This window comes from Mus musculus, chromosome 10 (assembly GCF_000001635.26).
Source record: "Mus musculus strain C57BL/6J chromosome 10, GRCm38.p6 C57BL/6J".
Lineage (NCBI taxonomy): Eukaryota > Metazoa > Chordata > Mammalia > Rodentia > Muridae > Mus > Mus musculus.
In genome coordinates this window covers 93,960,415-93,979,951 of record NC_000076.6, presented here as the reverse complement: position 1 = coordinate 93,979,951, position 19,537 = coordinate 93,960,415, and the positions used below count along the sequence as shown (strand labels likewise).

The 19,537-nt window shown below is 41.2% G+C and overlaps 1 protein-coding gene and 1 non-coding gene across 5 annotated transcripts in view; both read left to right on the top strand.

Moving 5' to 3' along the window:
• Window positions 1-18,430, top strand: part of Vezt (vezatin, adherens junctions transmembrane protein) — a 74,278-nt gene extending 55,848 nt beyond the window's left edge. For 2 of the 4 annotated variants that reach the window (NM_172538.5, NM_001304575.1), the window contains exons 10-12: window positions 5,407-5,507; window positions 5,910-6,117; window positions 9,248-18,430. In NM_172538.5, the coding sequence (NP_766126.2) occupies window positions 5,407-5,507; window positions 5,910-6,117; window positions 9,248-9,759 (821 nt within the window). In that variant the 3' untranslated portion in view covers window positions 9,760-18,430. Of the gene's footprint in view, window positions 1-5,406; window positions 5,508-5,909; window positions 6,118-6,342 lie in introns of all 4 variants that reach the window. The other 2 variants (NM_001304572.1, NM_001304720.1) reach the window with 2 other exon arrangements.
• Mir331 (microRNA 331) lies at window positions 16,089-16,184 on the top strand. The gene has a single exon (NR_029764.1). It is a non-coding gene; the product is annotated as a microRNA 331 (primary transcript).
• Window positions 18,431-19,537: the final 1,107 nt, after the last annotated feature.

Here is a 19,537-nt window from a genome sequence, read left to right as displayed (position 1 = left end):
CTGTGAGTTTGAGGCTAGTCCTGTCTATGTAGTGAGCTCTAGGATAGCCAAGACTACATAGAGAGACCTTGTCTCAGAAAAAACAAAAAGAACAGATTTAGCTGGATGTGGTAGTTCATGCCTGTAATTCTAGCACTTGGAAGGCTGAGACAGGAGGATTGCCTTGTGGAAGACAGCCTGGGCTACCTAACAAAACTCTTTGTCAAAATAAAACAAATGATAGTTGGATAGTCAAGAGCCAGTGTAGCTCAGTGAATATATCTCAGTTCCTAGCACTCCCATAAGTGATGGTCATGAGCAAGGTCCTGAGATTTCCTTTTAAGGTATAGTACTTAGTTCTGTTAGGAAGATATAATACAGAAATGACATAGTTAATGGCTGTGAGTTCATTGTAAGCATCACAGACTAATCGTCTTAGGTCAGATCATGTTGTCCCCTAACCTGTGTTTTTAAAACTCAGATTTCACTCTAGGTTTTACACCACTAATTTAACTTGGAATGTTTAGTATGTTAATTTTTTAAATTGTGCAACAAGCCAACACCGTATTTTTCCCATGGGTCTCTATTACAGGGTTAATTAGACTTGTACATTGAATTTATATTGTTGCCAACAGTAATTGGTTCATATCACCATAATAATGTTTTGTTTATAGTTAGCACTTTAATAGTTTGTTTCAGTGTCTTCAATGAATAAATACTAACTTTTTTCAAAGAAAATATTGGCATGATAATGACTGTGCTTCCTTTTCTAGTGGATGTGTTTTTTCAAAGGATAAATCTCTTAAGGAATTTTGATATATGTAAATATTTTAAATTTTACCCTGAGGTCTAGAACATCTGAGTACAAGAAGAAACACTCAGAAGTCTTTGGGTGCTCAAAGATGCAGCCCTGACTTGTTCAGTGGTAGAATATGTGCTGACCATATAAAGGCTGGACACTAAAAAGCAGTACATGCCATTCAGTGCTTCCCGAGCACATTCTGAGACAGGAGAATATTACCCAGCCAGCTGCCGTGTGAAAACAGGAGAACATTACCCAGCCAGCTGCCGTGTGAAAACTGTCTTCTCATCATGAAGCCGGTAGTCAGTAATGCTAGCCGATTGCTAGTGTTGGTACACAGTTGCCCACAGCTATAACCCTTTAAATGTTTGAAAACATTCTACAAAGCCAGCATGTTAGCCAGATTTTTTTGTTTTATTTCAAAAGTCATTTCAGAGGCTGGAGAGTTGTCTCAGCATTTATTAACTATTCTTCCGAAGGATCCAGGCTTGGTTCCCAGTACCTGCACGGCAGCCCACAGCTGTGTAACTCTAGTTACAGGGATCCTGTGCCCTCTTCCAGCCTCCATGGGCACTAGGCACACAGTGCCTCACAGACATACATGCAAGCAGAACACCCATGCACAGAAATAGTTTTTAATTAAAAGTCATTTTAGATTTATAAAAAGATTACAAAAGTAATCCAAAATCCCCTTCATCTAGATTCTGTAATGATTGATGTTCTACCACATTTGGCTTGTCTGTGTGTGTCTATGTATACACATGCGCCTACAGTCCCATTATCCCTAAATCTTTCTTTGTAATTTTGAAAACTGAACATCCTCCTACATAATGCAAAATGCTGTCATAGTGAGGAATTTAACGCAGATGCAATACTGCCATACAACCCACAGTTCCTATGAAAGTTGTACAGATTGTCAGTAGTTTTATATGTCCACATCCCAGTCATATGCAGTATTTGGTTGTCATACTTCTTTTTTTGTTTTTTGTTTATTTGTTTTGCCTTTCTTTATAGTACTATACAATAAATGTTTTATGAGGAAATAATTTCAGATTATATAAATAAACTTGTCTCACCAAAATTTCACCCACTATTTATACATACACCATAAGATTCAGTAGTATCGAGCTAGAGAAAGTACCCAAGGAGCTAAAGGAATCTGCAACCCTATAGGTGGAACAACAATATGAACTAACCAGTACCCCGGAGCTCTTGACTCTAGCTGCATATGTATCAAAAGATGGCCTAGTTGGCCATCACTGGAAAGAGAGGCCCATTGGACATGCAAACTTTATATGCACCAGTACAGGGGAACACCAGGGCCAAAAAGTGGGAGTGGGTGGGTAGGGGAGTGGGGGGTGGGGGGGTATGAGGGACTTTTGGGATAGCATTGGAAATGTAAATGAGGAAAATACCTAATAAAAAATATTAAAAAAAAAAGATTCAGTAGTATCGTATTTATATGTTGGCTAAGAACTATCGAAACTTCACGTTCCCAGACTTGGGGTGTAGGATAACTAAGCGCTAAAACACTCACCTACTTACCTTGGGCCCCCGGGGTTCAGTGCCTAGCATACAAAATAAATAAGAGAAAAACTATGTGTTCACATAAAAGCTCTACGTATATTTCTGTATGACTTTGTTTATAGTCACTAAAATATCTAAAGGCCATGTGTCCTTCAGCTGGTGAATAAATTGTAACATCCATTCACTGGGGAACCACTCAGCAGTGAAAAGACTGGCCACACAACAGGGCAACTTGATAACTTTGATTTGGTTGTTTTGAGACGGGGTTTTGTTATGCAGTATAGCTTGCTTTGACTTCATTTTAGTCCAGGTTAGCTTCAAACTTGTAGTGTGGGGGTTGCAGACATGTGCCCCCACACCGGGCATCTACACAGTTCTTAACACAGTGTTCGGGAGAAGCTGGAAATGGGTGAGTGGGTTATAAAGCAGCAGGATATCCAGACATGGTGGTGCACACCTCAGATCTCAGCACTGAGGAGCCTGAGGCAGGATGACTGCAAGTTCAAGGCCCCCTTAGACTACTTAGCAAGATGCTGCCCCACCCCCTCAAAAAAAAAAAAAAAAAAAAAAGAACAGCCAAAACAGGTAACATAGGTTAATATTTGATGTGATGGAACTGTTTGATATTTAGGTTGTTAGTAGTTTATGTATTTGTCTGACCCCATAGAATTGGGTACCAAAAGGTAAGATTTTTGGAATGAATAGATTAGCTTAAATTATTTTCACTTGTTTTAGGTTTTTTTTTTAAATTTGCGTATGTGTATTTATATAACTGTTTTTAATGGTAGTATTCTTCAGAACTATTTAAGAGTAAGTGGCAGGCATAAAATTCCACTATCTCAAAATATTTCTATGATAATTGCCAATTGATAATTTCCTAATCCATTTTCTCTTTTACACTTATTATTTGGCATTTTATTCTAATGTAAAGAATCCATTTGTCCTCTTACTTATATCAGTAAAACTTTATGGATGCAAATCTTACAGTGAATTTTAATTTGTTATTATAATTATATGAAGATCATCTTTTTTTTTCTTTTTGCTAATCTTTTCAGTTAGTATAAAAATGAGTTTATTTCATTGTGTCATTTTCGCGTTCGCATCATCTTACTTCCTTGCTCCCTCCTGGTACTGGTTCTGACCCTGGAGAGCCCTCAGGCCTTTCAGTGGGGTGTGGTGTTTAGGAAGCAAGGTCTGGATGCTATGTGTGCTCATTGCCCCCCCCTCCCGATGCAATTGCTTCCACATCTCAGTGTACAGCTGGAGTGGAACAATATATTTTACAGCTGTACACATATTCAGATCCATGACTGTACCTGCCTGTGTGTTAAGAGCTGTGCCATATCAATAGTGCTAACAGAGTTTCAACACCATGTGATTTATTGCCCTTCCCCATTTCCATATTCAAACCTCCCCTCTCTGGTTATGGGAATCTTGACTCATAATTTTCAACTTATTTACTTAGCACAAATCCCTCAACACTGTGTACAGCTGTGGACTCTTCCTCAGAGAGTCCTCTCTTTCCTGCTCCATGTGACCACACAAGCCCATGCACATCTAGAGTGTCCTCTAAGCTCTCCCACCATCTTGCCATTCCTTGCTGGCTAAGATGCCCTTTTCTGCTTTACCCCAGCACCAGGGTAATTTGTGCAGTAGGCCTCTTGCCAGGTAAAAGTCCCCATTGGAACCCAAATTTACCTCCTCTCCTTGACATTTCAGTTGATCTTGTTATTTTTAAAGCTTTATTTTAATATTTATTTTATGAAGAATTAAGGAAATTGTCTGCTTAAAAGTTTAAAAGCCCCAAAAGAGTAGGACTCTGATGACAAGCCTCATCAACCCCTGTCCCAGCCCATGGTGACTTTCTAGTGTCTCCATACCCTAGAGAGTCCATGCACGTGTTCATAAAGTAAATGTCAATGTTTAAATATTTTGTCAAATGTGTTCATTTAGTATACTTTCTCTTGAAAAAAATAGGTATTTTTCCTAGTGTGGTTTCTGAATTTTTATGTCATAAAGACTACCTACATTTCAAAAGTGTTTAGTAAGTTTGTGATTTCTTCTTATACTTGTGTGTGTGTGTGTGTGTGTGTGTGTGTGTGTGTGTGTGTGTGTGTGTGTGAGTGTGTTTGTCAGATGGTTGTGAGCCACTATGTGGTTGCTGGGAATTGAACTCGGATCCTCTGGAAGAGCAGTCAAGTGGCCCCTGAGCCATCTCTCCAGCCCTGTATTTTCTATTTAGCAGTATTGATCAACTACCGTCAAGAGCTGAGGTGTCCATCAGCTGTCTCCCACATGCTAGGCTTACCCAAGGGCCAGGGTTCCACCCCAGGACTTCAGAAGCGACAAACAGTACTCTGGGTTTGGATTTTCTGTGGTTGATCATTTTGTTGACCAGTTTTCATTTTTTTATTCAAAGGCCTTACTGTGTTGTATCAATACTGACAAGAAAAACTGTTCTACTGTCAGCCCAATGGAACTTTCTTGAGTGTGTGGTCTGGTAGGCTGGCCTCAAACTCACAGATCTACCTGCCTCTGCCTCCAAGTGTTGAGATTAAAAGGCTGCACTACCATGTTTTGTTCTGGTTTGATTTGGTTTGGTTTGGTTTGGTTTGGTTTTAAGGAGAAAGAATAATGTTCCGTTTTAAAACCCTCCCAACACTATGAACAAAGTATTTTGTGAGAGTGGAATATTTGTCAGCTACCATGTGACAGATACTATGGCCGTGTACTGCTCAAGGTTAACTTAAAGCCAAGTGGTAAATATATATAGCTATTACTGTTCCCTTTTGGCGTCTTTCATTTTTGCAAATAAAAGATTCTAGCCAGAACAATTTGGGAGCCAGATAGGGTAATACACATAAAAAAATCTAACACTCAGGAGCCTGAGGTAGGAAGATTATTAGTTTAAAACCAACCTGGGCTCCTAAAAAGATCCTGTGTCAAAACAAGAAAACCAGGGGAAAATGAAGTCAGACTGTGAGACTAAGAGGTAGTGCTGAGGACATCATGTCACTAGATGTCACCCTAGTGTGTGTTTCTGACGGCCTGTTTCTCGTCCTTGCTCTGCCCTTCCTTCCTCCACTGTCTCTCTGAAGGCAAGCCTGGAGTAGCCTGTGAGAACCCACACTGCACCGCGGAGCCCTTGGTGCGGCCAGCTCTACACATTGAGGACAGAGACCCCATCCCTGAGGAGCAGGTAAAGGGGAGTGGTGCTGGCTTCCCCCTGAAGAAGCGGTCCCTATGCAATTTGCCTGCTTTTACTTCAGGTGGCATGGGTAACATCAGATCAATTGTTGAAGTTCTGCTTCTAATGAGGTTAAGATGTAGTACAGTGTCATGTAAACTTATGTAAAATATTTGCTCTAGCGCCTTGAATTAGATTCATCAACTCAGAGTATTGATAGCGTTAAACTTTCTCATCTAGAACTTTTTAGTATCCACTGTTTGGAGATTTTAATTTGTCAGCAGATAGGTTTGTCACCTTCCTTCCTCCCCAGCTGTCCTTTGAGAAGGTCCTCCAGGATGCATAGCGCAAGTAGTGAGTACTGCTCAGAGACCTGTTGGCTTGACGTTCTTTCTGTCTTTGGTCCATTTTTAGGAATTAGAAGCTTATGTGGATGACATAGACATAGAAAGTGAGTTCCGAAAGGACGATTTCTATCACTTGTCTCAGGAAGACAGAGAGAGACAGAAGCGCGAGCAGGAGGAGTCCAGGCGGGTGCTGCAGGAGCTGAAGTCTGTGCTGGGATTTAAGGCTTCCGAGGCTGAGAGGCAGAAGTGGAAGCAGCTGCTGTTCAGTGACCACGGTAAGCACCGCCCCCAGAGCGCGGTCCTGGGGGGGCGTGGGGGCAGGAATCGCTTCTCTTTGAACCATGAGTGTTATTTAAACTGTAGAACTCTGGATCCTCCGGTCAGTACAGGACTCTCATACAAAGTCAATTTGACCAATAAAAAAACACCATGTAATCACACTAGACTATGGAGTCACACTTTTTCACCGGTTATTTAATTCTTTGATAGATTTCTTTCAGAGTGGACCTTTAATTGGATACATCATGCTGGCCATGGTGGCACTGTAATCCCAGCAAGGTGGTTGAGGCAAGGAGGATCAGGAGTCTGAAGCCAGCTGGGGCTGCACAGTGTGTTTGTGTGACCTAGCTACACAGCAGGACCCTTTCAGGGGGTGAGGGGACAGACAGAAGAAAACTATTATCTTGAGATGCTAAACCCTGTTCTCTATCCAAGTACTTCAGTAAGACTTACCATTAACTTCATAACAATGCAATATGCATAAAGACCTAAACCACGTGGCCTCTTCGTTCAGGTTACTCAAGTACATGGAAGCAGAGGTGTTTCTGTGTACTCCGACTCCATAGTCAGGTTTGGATGTTGTTGGCTGCCCTTACACATCTTCATGTCACTCTCACTTTTCTCTTCAGTCACACGTCATGGGAGGCAAGAGAATGTATGAAGAGAAAGAAACTTGACAGTTGTCAATGTCAATTTATTTCATTCTCAGTTGAATTAATTCCTTTGGACTTACAAGGAGGTAGAATGGGCTTTCCACTCCGTTTTAGAGTGTCCTTGGGAGCCTCAAATGTGCAGTTGCCTGCCTGCCTTTCCCCTTCTTAGTAGAAGTATAGAGATAACCTGTTCTGGACAACTCCTTGGGGCTGCCCCGTCTTCTCCTAGGAACCCTCACCTTTCTCTCCAGCCTACTGTCTGTTGGTTTCATCCTTCTTTGTTGTTTCTTTTGGCTCCTTTAGAACCCAGTCCCACTAGATGATGCTTGTCCACTAGGTAGCCCTGTAGCCCACTCCCGTTTCAGCACCTTTTTCCCTGCTAAGCTCTCTTGTAACCCATTCCAGACTTGGTTCAAACTCAAACAGCTCGCTGACGATGGCCTTATGTCTTAAAACTGCACTGGTTCCATCTTCCTTTTTATATTAGCCTTGCCAGCATAAGAATCCATCCTGTCCACTTCTAATAAAGACATCTTTCCCAGTATTTCTAATAAAGGTGTCTTTCCCAGTTTACCTTTATCTAATTAGACTAGTCCTACAAACTTGCTGTGTATAGTTATGGAGTAGGTGTATACTGGCCTCTGACCTAGAACTCAGTCCTCTCTCCCGGTGTTTCCTGTGTGAGTCCTCGGCTGCCCACCTCTCCTACCAGAGAGACACGGGTAGCTGGGATGTAAAGGGAGGCTTGGGCAGCAGAGCAGAGAAATGGAGAACTTTCCAGAACCAGCCATAGAGTTCTGTAGTCAGCTTATTCCTGAGTTAGAGATTGCATGCAGATAACTTTTTTTAAAGACATAATCGGTTCTGTGCTCAGAATTTTTTTGTTTGTTTGTATCATTGTTTATCTCTAAATTTCTGTCCTTTTTTTTCTAGTTTCTATTCTCCAGCAGCATTCACTCAGCAGATTATAACTCAACAAATAGTTATCTAGTCCCTGTTAGACACCTGATGTTATTTACTGCTACATGCAGCACATGGATCAACAGATAAAAACAAAAACAAAGCCCTATTCCCCTAGAGCCTTACATTCTATACTGCTGTCAGCAGCTGCTGCCCTTCCAAATACCCTTGCTCCCTGATTCAGTTAGCAGGGATCCTGAACCCCTGAAACACGGTACACCTAGCAGACTTAGGAACAAAGAGCGTGCAGAACTGCTGAAAATTCCATTGCCTATAAGTTTGTATCTTTTGCCACTGTGCAGTGTTTTCTTCATATTATTTAACTGTAAAATGACCTACTGGTTGACATGATGGACAAATGAGAGAAAACATGTCTCCATTTGCATTTAAAAAGGCAGTAATGCTGTATAGTTTGTGAAAATAAATAAAAGATCTGCTGATGCCAGAAAAATGCTTTCCCATGACAAATGTCAGTATGTCTTCCAGAGTTGTTTTCATCTCTGCCTACAGGGGTAAAGGCCGAGTGGAATTAGAGAGGGACGGCCTCCGCTGGACCTGCTGTGGCCATGTTCTGTTGTCGCTGCTTCCATAGCGCAGTTACCGCAGCGTAGGCATGTGTCTTGGAAACGGACACGTTTTACAAATGCTTTTTAAGTGTACGCCAGACCTTCAAGACGCACTTTTTTTCCTTCCGCCATGCTTCATAATATGTTGTATGGTACTAACCCCTCGTGCTGGGAGGAGAGACTGCCTAGCGAGCAACCACTGCCTACTAACACCAAGAGGGGCTAACTAAAACTTCACTTTTCTTGCAAGGACAACTTGTACTGTATGGATCTATATTATATTTATGTGTTGTTATACTCTGTTTGGTACTTGGTCTTGAATGCAGATTTGATTTCATTTGTGTTCTGTGTAGTACTACAAAATGTAGACTATGCGTTACTCCCATTCAAGGTCTGGTAGGTGATTGGCAAGTAAGTTGAATTGTATGTTACATTTTTTATTTATTTACTTACATGTTTTACCTCATTAATATATATATATACACACACACACACATATATATATTTTTATTTGGTGAAGATGCTGTTCTTTGGGTCACATTAGGCCCAGGCTTTAGTGGGCATCAGAATCAAGCGGGATGGCTTATAAACATGCCAGCCTCCAACCCCAGTGTCCCGTTCCCCATGTGTGATCAGATTCTAGGATCTGTTGCCAGCAGCTTCCTAGGGGATAACTGGACCTGCTGAGTCAGGGACCGTGCTTTGAGAAGCACTGCCTTGGAACTGCAGACTCTTCAGCAAGTCCCCGTCTCGTTTCATTTCTTTAGGTATTTTGTCTCAAAAAACTCCCCATATTTATAAAGTTACATTTATTTTACTAGAAAGTTTTATTGTGTTTTTATTTATTTGTTGCTCCTTTTAAAAATAAGTGGGAATTTAAAAGTTGTTGGGCCCTTAGTTATTTTTTTTCCTTTTTTCTTTTCTTTTCCTCTTTCTGTTCTTTGAAGCTGTGTTGACATCCTTGTCTCCTGTAGACCCAGTGGAATCTGTAAGTAACTCAGAACCACCCATGAATTCAGATACAGAAAAAGTCAATAGTAATGCTACTGAAGAGGAGACTAGTAAGCCCTGTGCCGGCGACAAGGAAGACAGTAGGACTGAGTATGTGTGTGACAGCCCAACAGAGGGGCCAAGCAAAGACACCTCTGCAGACACAGGCCTCCTCCTTCCAGGAGCCGAGGAAACCATGTGCCACCAGCATGAGAGTGAGGCTAAGTCTCCTCAGGCTGCTGCTGCGGGGGCCACTGCCCCTCCGACTCCCAGGGACACACTGCAACTCTCCATTAAGCAGAGGCTGGCTCGACTCCAGTTGCCACCAGAATTCACCTTCTCTGCTGGCCTGGCTGCAGAAGTGGCCGCCCGGTCCCTGTCCTTTACCACCATGCAGGAACAAACTTTTGGCGACGAGGAGGAAGAACAGCTAGTTGAAGGCGGTGAAAATGAGGTGGAGGAAAAATAAAAGCCAAGATGAAGCGATGGCCTTGATTGTTCTTTTTACAAAAGTGTTCTAGCTGCAAGACTGGAAAGAGAAATGAGTGTGTGTTTACTCTCTATAAGGCTACGGCGTGAATTTACAGGGTGAATACTGATTTGAAAACCTGACCTGAAACTAGTAGATACCTGTCTAGTCAGATCCTTTAGGCATAGGAGAGAAAGGTAAGGGACTTTTTTAAAAAATAAATAAATAAACTGCTGTTTTATTTGTGGCAAAACTGATAATCTTGGCAAATCTTTAAGTACTTTTAATAAGACATGAATTTATCACTTTTTGCCAAAACTTTGCTGCCACAAGGTAACTAGGGTGATTGTCTTCCCGAGCAGAAACATTTAGAATGAGCCCTTTCTACTGTGTCCTTGCAGTGTGAACTGCAGCGGTCATGTTAATACATTGTTCGTACTTTATTTTGTTTATACCACTCGTAAAACAAAGAGACAGGTTCTAAATAAAAGTATTTAATTACCACAACCGATGTGTGCTGGGGTTTGGAACTGGAAAGTAGTTAGCAGGGAGCTGGGACTGCAGCGTATCTTGGACATTTCTCACGGGTCATGCAGAGGTTAAGAGGACAATGTCCTCTTAGGGGACACCCCATGATGTCCAAGCGCTGTCACTCCAGCAAAGGCCCCAGCCCCAGCCCTGCAGGAACTAATTTACATCAGTTTACTGGAAGACAACTGTGCCTCTGCAGTAGGTAGGTCCTGTGCTGTCTTCTAGCCTGGCCTGCCTTACTAAGACTCAGGAAACGCGTCAGCTATCTTGGAAAGCATCCTTGTCCCTTTGTGCTTCATCGTGAATGCGTCTCGAGATGCTTTCCAGAGACCAGTCTTGTCCGCTTTGTGCTGGAATTGTGTTTTCAATGAAATTTGCAGAAACAGTCTCCTTCTGAAACCTGTTGCCACTGTGCGCTCCCAGACTTTATAGGCATTCTTCTGTGAGGAATGTAAGAAAGAAAAACAAACAAAAACAAAACAACAAAACTCAGTTGATGCTGCTGTTTCAGGAGGAAAGTATCTGACTTCCTGTAACTTACTGCTTTTAGCAGGAAGCTTACTTCTTCTCAAGGTTTGTTGTTGTTTTTGGAACTGTTTCTTCTCCTGAGGAAAATCTTTCCCTTTGTCTACACTGTTGGTGATGTTGCCTTTGCTGATACTTAGCAGTGCAGCATGGCCAGAGCCGTCAGTCCCTTAAGTCAGACATGGAAGATGCTTAACTTCAAGAGAAAAGGAAGTTTTTTTAGGGAAATTTTGTTAAGCGTTCTCTTAATTTTTAACACAGGAAAACTTAGTCATTTTTAATTCTTTTAGTCTATTTTGATTCAACCATAGCAATTTCATAGAAACCCATTCATAATCTTATTTGCCAGTTTTTATAGCATGATTCATCTTTTTGGGAGTAGTATTCTGACAGCTTTTACTACAGATACTGCCAACATTGGTTTTACCAGGATCAATCTAGAACTCAGAAGAAAAAAAAAGCGTGCTTTTTGTTTTGGGGTCACTCATGAAAACAGAATTTTTACCCTTGGTGCATCTGCAGATGGGCAGGTCGGGACAGTAAGTGGTCTGTGGTCACCTAGCAGATGGGCAGGTCGGGACAGTAAGTGGTCTGTGGTCACCTAGCAAGCCTCAAAACTTTTTCTCTGTTTCTGTAAGGCCCTGATGTCTGTCAGATGCAGGGCCAGAGTCCTGGCTAATCTTTCATTTGCAGTCCTCTGTGATTTTTTTTTTTTTTGGTTTTTTTGGGTTTTTTGGTTTTTTGTGCAAGCTATGCATATTATCTAACTTCATAAAGCCCTTGTTGTCCTTCTTAAAACTAATTAATAGTCACAGCATCTGAACCTATTAGGAGTTGATGATAAGTGAGTTAGGAAGAGAACACACATTTAAGGCAGATTGCTAAGGATGTTTAAGAATACAGATTTCAGACCGTGACGCGACTTGTACTGGTGATGCCAGCACCCCAGGTGCACTGTTAGGAAGGCTACTGCGAGTCCGAGGCCAGTTGAGCGTGCTCCAGGATAGCCAGAAATACACTGTGCGAACCTGTCCAGGAAGAAAAGAAAAAAGAAAGAAAAGAAAACAACAGGTGCCAGGTGTCTGCAAAAAGAGGCGGGAGTTTGAATCCCAGGCCTTTTGTTCAGAGGATTCAAGTACTGTGACCTTATCATCTAGGGAGAGTCTTCTCAGGAAAACTGTAATTCCTGGAAATGCAGAAAGAAATGTTGGTTTGGAGGCTGGAGAAGTTATAAATGTATAGCTCCATTTATTAAAGTAGATAGTAATATCCTACTTTATATACTAAAAGACAGTTGCTTGAATGGTAAGCATAAGAAAAGTCAATTTCTGATCCATTTAAAAGACTAGAACTTGGCTGGGTGTTGATAGAATTGACCTCAGGTTGTGTCACTCAGATATTTTCTTCCCATGCAAAACATGAATCATGCTTCAAGTTGCTAAATGAATAGAAACACTAGGGGGAGGGCTGTTATCAGTTAGCCATAGCATATTGCTTTTATACTCAAATAGAGCAAGGATACCAGAACCAAGTCCTGAAGCCAAAAGTGAGTTTTTTCCAGATCTGTGTATGGGGACTTATTTGTACTTTATGCTTAAATTAGAAAAAAAGATTCAAAAAGAAAAATGTAGGAAATAAAAGACAGCAAAATGTCCAGTATAGTGACCGTTCATTGTCTTCGTCAGCTGGTGACTAACTTGAGTCCCCTCATCTCTCAGGGAACAAAAGCAAGCCCATGTATTTAGTCCTTGGACTTAACAGTCTGCTTACAGGATCACGTCTCCTTTTCTCCCTTAACTCTGGCACGTACCGGAACTAGCTTAGCCTGTCCTTTGGGAACCGGAACTAGCTTAGCCTGTCCTTTGGGAACCGGAACTAGCTTAGCCTGTCCTTTGGGGACATCAGTTCCTTTGGGGAAGAATGCACACGTCCCCTCTCGGGGACAACTGGGATTGATAACGTCAGGCACTCCTTTGCTGCGAGATTTCACATTGCTTGCTTTTTGAGTCGTGTCTGTTTTTTTCACAGTTTCTCTTACCTTCCCCTATAATCCGCCGTGTTGTGTGCCTGCCTTCCGCACTAGGCCCCTAATTTGCTGCTTTTAATCTGCTGTGGACTGAGAAACCCGATTGCCACGCTTGCTAGAACTGTGTCTAAACTAAGAGTAAGTAGACTGGAAAAGGCCGAGAGCTTTTCTGTCGGTCGTGTGCATGAACCTTGTATTGCCTGGTTTGCTGCTTAGCATTCTTGTGTGTGCATTTAGTGTTTTACTAAGAAGTGGCTAAGACATTACTTGGTTAAAAATGTGATTGCCGTGTATTTGAAATATTAATTTGGTGTTTGTATGCTGATGTGCTAGGTCTCTTTATCAATGAATGTAACTGTAGAAGAAAAACCGACTCTCCCCTTTGTATGTCACTGTGTGTGTTTCAGAAGAATGTTGGCCATTTGTTTTGGTTAATTAGTTTTCACTCAGTACACAGGCTTAAAGTTTATGTCATTATTCCGAATTCTGCATAGCATGTCTTATTACCAAGAGTTACTGGTTTGAAACTAAACCTGACTCATTTAGTAAGAACTGGCAGACTTGACAGGGGAATAAATGATTTGGACAGCCCAGTTCTCTAGCAATGTATGAAATACACCATAATCTTTGCTATATTACAACGGTTATCAAGGAGCTGGGGAGATGACTCACTGGGTAAAGTGTCCTCTAAACAAGTACGAGAATGAGAACCTTCACTCAGATCCCAGTGCCCATATAAAAGAGCTGGGCATATATATGGCATACATCTATAACCCCATGCCTGGGGTTAGAGTCAGAAAAATCCCCAGAAAGTCTCTGGCCAGCCACTCTGGCCTCATCAGTGAGAGTGGTCTAGGGAAACCCTAAACATCAACTCAACCTCTGACTTAGCCCATATACACACATGTACATACACATGAATATGTGTGTGCATACCCTCTTGTATACATGTACACAAAGACACAAATTCATCATCATAATCATCATAGCCATTGGTTTTTTGAGACAGGGCTGCTCTATATTGCCTACCCTGGAACTCATTATGTAGACAAGGCTGACCCTGAGATTTGCCTGTCTCTGCCTGCCAAGTGCTAGGATGAAAGACATGGACTACTACAGCCAGCTCAAAATGGTCATTATTAACACGGGTTGTTATCCTCTGGTACACTAAACGCCAAGAACTGTCCCTTTATTAAGTTCCATTTGACTTGACTGGGCTTCAGTCATCATGCGTTCAGTTTTGGTAGGGATTCCTCCGTTCCTGTTACTGCAGATTAAGTGTGCGTGAATTAGCGGCCCTTGTCCGCTCTCACGCATGCCTTCCGACCTGCTGTGAAGACTAGATGACTCTGCTAGTTAAGCTGTGTAAGGTAAGAGCAGGCAGATGCAGAGTGACAGGCATACTGCTGACGCTCACTGACTCTTCTGAAGGATTTCTTATGACGTGCTGGATTACAGTCTTTGACCCAGTGAAATTGCTGGGTTAAATGCCTACTTTCAATATGAAAGTATTGTTATACAAGATAATTTTCCCCAACATCTTGCCTTCTCTAAAGTTGGTTCTATACCTGTAACTCTTTTGCAGTGATTACTGTCATATATACTTTCCATTTGAATTGGAAACCACATGCTGTCCTGAATTTCTTTGGCTCTCTTATTTAAGATAAATGCGTCTTCATTTCCAAGACAAAGTAGATTAAGCCATGGAAAATAAGAAAACAATTATTGAAGATATCTGAGAAGTACTACAATTGTAGAACCTAGGCCACAAAGAATAACATGATTATGAAAGACCATCCACGCTGACAGCATCTTTGCTTTCTTTAATTCAGCTAAAGGAAGTGAAGTATACATTAAAAGTTTCCCATGATTCATCAGTGTTAACTCAGTGGCAGAAGATCCACTGTCATTCAGTAGTTGGCATGCCTAAATTAGCCTTCAGTGTATAAAATAAGCAAGATTACATTTTCCAATAATACTAGACTGTCTAGAAGTGGCTCTCCTAACATCTGCTTAGTTGTACCGTTTATGTGCTGTGCTTTGCTAACCATGGGACTCGCTGTCATCATATACAGAGTGAGTAGTGTGTCAGTCTATTTTATTCTCATGCTTCATGGAACTCACTCTCATTACATTCAGCGTGGATGCTGTATCAGACTTTCATAATCATGCTTCATGTGGCTGCTCTCCAGTTACCCATGTTATGGAAGGGAATTATGATATAATAATTGTAAGAAGAATGGTCCAAACCAGTTCCTTGTATTGACACCATTGTAGAAGAGACAGTGATGGCAGACATGATTGGTGCTTCTCTCTGAGTAAGCTGTTAGAGAAGCACAATTCTACCCAGTGCAATTGCTGTAAACCAAAAAGAAGGAGTTCATACCGGGGTTTACATAGGCAAGATTCAGCAGGAATTAGGAGGAATTAATTTCATACCTATCTTTAAATGTGTGATCAAATCTAGGTGTAGTGGCACATACCTTTAATCCCTGCACTCTGGAAACAGGCAGGCATATCTCTGATTTCAAGGCCAGCCTGGTCCACATAGTGAGTTCCTGACTGGCCAAGGTTTATATATATAGTGATGATTGTGTGATAGATTCTAATGCCCATGGTGTCTTTAAAATGCAGTCCATTAGAATCCACTTTAGTGTGTCAGCAGTGACATTAGTTTTATCCCTGTGTACTGAGATTCACTTAGCACATATGTTGCTCAAGTGGAAATGATGCTTAGGGTGTGTATACTTCTGATTATACAAGCTGAAAAATTGGACTACCTGTAGATAATGCTAAATAGATATTTTTTCTCACTTATTTCTTAAGAGTTTCTTAAAATAGATAGTATTATTTTAGGATTTATAACAGTTTTATAACATGTCCTAAAGACTGACTACATACAAATAAGTTTATTGTTGCAAATCTCTTCTAAAACTAAAGTATGTCCTTTGTAAGTTTGCTCTTTTACAATGACCTAAACAACTTCTTAGCCCGCTTTTCCTTCCAAGTTAAATGACTAAATTGACTCTGATTCTGAGTCCAAGTATGTTCTGCATTTTTCTGTACCTTCTGTTCAAGTCTGTGACTTAAAAGTGCTGAGGCACAGTACTGGTGTGTGACAATATATAGAAGGCTCCAAGAATGTCACTCCTATCCCTTAAAGGTTGGTGTGTGGCCCTGATCCAGCCCTGGAGGCCCACATGGGTGAGAAGCCCAGAAGCCCATGCAAGCTGAAAGCACTCCCAAGGAGTCTGGTTTTGTTTGGGTTTGTTCTAGGTATGGTCCCAGGGATCCCAGATCAAACCAGGCCCCTGGGCCTATCCTAGAACCAACCTAAACCCGTGCATCATTCCTGGAACACCCAGAGGATGAAGACCGAAGATAACTGAGGCTGACTACACATCCTGTACTCACCAAGATTCAGTTCTTATATATGTACCTATTGTTTAGCAAGCCCTGGCTGGTTAATCTGTCTGGAGTCAAAATAACAATATTTGGTAATAACAAAGTCTCCCGAGGCTGATACCCCAGTAGTTTCCTATGGTAGAAATTCTATGTGGTTGTTATTAATTCCCAGTGAGGAGAACTGGTCTTGTGATTTTTATCGTCAGATAAAACTGATTTAAATGTCTATTTTAAAAAGCAGCAATGTAGCCACAAAACCGTTCTCAAAACAGCCTTCTTCCAAACTGGACAAATTGTCTTTTCTTAACTACTTCCAGTGATGTCTAACCAGTCTCTGTCAGCTGTATGCTTTATTGGCACTTTCGGAACGGCAAGCATCTGTCTTCGTCTTCCCACTCTAATGCTGAGTGGCTCTAAGTTCTTGTTTCAGAAATTAGTATGTTTTCCCTGTCACTGGGTCTGCTGCGCAGCAGAGCTCCTTTTAAGGTTTCTGTGGCTCAGGACCATGAGTATGGTGAGGTAGTAGATGGTTAAGCCCGTGGATTTTGCAGCAGTATTGTGCAGAAGAAAATTTTAAGAACTTCAGTTTTCTTCCTGATCTAATAAATATATGTTATGACCTCATAATCTAGCTGGCATTACTAGAGTCAACTGTGTGTTTATTTGTTTTGATTTGGAAGACAAGAATTCTGAAAATGCATGAAGACCCAAACTGAAAAATTATGGTAAGCATTGACAATTTATGCTTTTGATGTTTTGTGCAGACTAATAAACTCTCCATACATAAGGAACTCAAAATCATGCATTCCTACCAATCTTTATCACACTACCAAAATTTACGTCACCCAGTCACAGTTCCAAATGGGCCTGGCGCCTATTGAGGCTCACCCGAAAAACTCAACTATTCTACACCATATTCATCCCATTTCTACCCCAAGTTTATGGGAATTTTTTTTATGCCACAGATTGAGTTTTGTGCTTCTCAGTGTTTTCTTCCTTGGAGTGTGTGCCTCATGAACACACTTACCTAAGAGATCAGCATTGCCTAGAATCCATGTGCACACACCAGGTTGATGTGTAATATGTTTTGTGAGTATTTTGGGGGCATTATACTCATTTACATCATAAATAGAGACCAAAAATAGAAATTATGGACTGTTTAATTAGGTTTGTTTTTTTGAGTCAGGACCTCATACCCTAGGTTGGCTTTGAACTTGCTGTATAGCTAAGGTTGGCCTTGAACTTCTGACCTTCCTGCTTTTACCTCCCAGGTTCTGTTACTGTAAGTGTGTACCACAGACCTGGCTCTGTATTTTTGTTGGTGGTGGTGGTTTTTGTTTTTGGTTTCGAGGCATTATGTAACTAACAATGACCGGCCTGGAACTTGCTGATCTTGAGCTTCTGACAATCCTCCTGCCTCCACCTCTAGAGAGCTGAGATTACAGACATGCGCCACCATTCTTGGCAAGGTTTGGCTCTTGAGTAAGGTTTTAAAGTATACTCAGTGGTAAAGCACTGGCTATGAGGTCTAGCTCTGAGACCCTCCACCTCCAAAGGGCCTTGGGATGGTTACTAATCTTTATATACTAGAACTTTGAACTCTCAATTCCCTACCCTAACTGAAGACTTATGGTTATAAAATCTGGGCCGGAGGGTGCTTTTTTGTTTAATTGCGATAAAGCATCAAAATTTTCACCATTGCCACCATTTTTATGTTCAATTCAGGAAATGCCTGTGCCTTTAATGAAGCGTTTGCAGAACTTTCAATTGTGCAGGTCTTAAAATCTTCTATGATTAAGATAAGAGTTCTCCTTCCTCCCTCTCCTTTCCCACAGCCCCTGGCAGGCACCATTCTGTCTCCTGTTATGACCGCAAGTTCATCTCATTTAGCATGTGACAGAATTTCCTTTTTTAGGGCTGAATAATCTGCACATTTGCTAGATCTTGTGGATCATTCATCGACTGGCGGGCATTGACTGCTTCCCTCTCTTGGTTATTATAAAGGATATTGCTATGGATATGAGCAGGTATCTCCTTTTTAACGTGGTACCTTATTAATCACTTTGCTGTATCGCATTACCTTGGCAACTATTTTAAAGCGTTAGAATTGTAGGCTTGCTTATGCTGTATAAACTGTTCCTCCTAAGCTTAAAGGATCTCTAATAAAATCTCAGATTCCCTGTATACTTGTGTGTGTCCCTTTTTTACCCTCCTGTTTGCAACATGGACTAGTTCCTCAAAGGAAGAAGTCTTTCTCTCTTCCTCTAGTCGATACTTCTCTTCCTTTACAGGATTTCCTAGCACTTGATGCAAGATTTCAGAAGATGCTATTGCCTGGGCAATCCTTTGAATCATTATCCCAATTTTTGCTTGTTAAGCACCTGGTGATAATTTATCAGAGTGAAAAAATAATGGCTTCATTTTAAATTATACAGGTTTTATAGTTGTTACAGTTTTGTTTGCTTGGGGTGTTTTTGGTTGATTGACTGGTTGGGTGGGTGGGTGGTTGGTTGGTTGGTTGGTTGGCTAGATGGTTGATTGATTGGTTGGGTTGTTGGTTGGTTGGTTAGATGTTGGTTGGTTGGTTGGTTGTTGGTTGATTTGTTGGGTGGGTGGTTGGGTGATTGGTCGTTTTATTTTGAGACACTACATCACTGTAACCCAGTTCTGGCATCAAAGCCCCAGCCATCCTCCTACCTCAGCTTTCTAACTTCCAAGAATTATAGGTATACACCACCACAGTGCCTATTTTCACCATTCCCTCTGGATACTGCAGGTTGCATGTTACCCCCTTGACAGAGAGGAAGTTAGTATTCAATGGTTCAGACTTTGTCTTAGGATATCCCTGGGAGCCTCAGAATAGTTCTGTAAATGAAATGCTGGTTAAGGAGAAAGTGGTCTTTCTTGGAACTTTCTAAAAGATAAACTACCTTTCTCCAGAAAATATTTGATCAAAGAAAAAAAGTACCCTAAAAAAGCAAGTTTTGAAACCTGTCTAAGACGTACTGGTTAAAGGTGTGATGTGATGTAGGATTCTGAATTCACTGGGTAGGAAGTACCCATGTGGTAATCATTGTCTTCACAATTTACTTAGCAGATGTGCTGTAAACATTGAAAAATAAAGTTGGTGAAGAGTAATTTTCATCAAATGCACATCTGGAAAAAAATTAATAAAACATTTTCAGAATGTAATCCTAACAATGGCCCTATTGGTTTGAAAGAAAAGCTTTACCCTAAAACTATTAGTGGTCATACATGTAGAACAGCATACATATTTCTAGAATCTGAGTT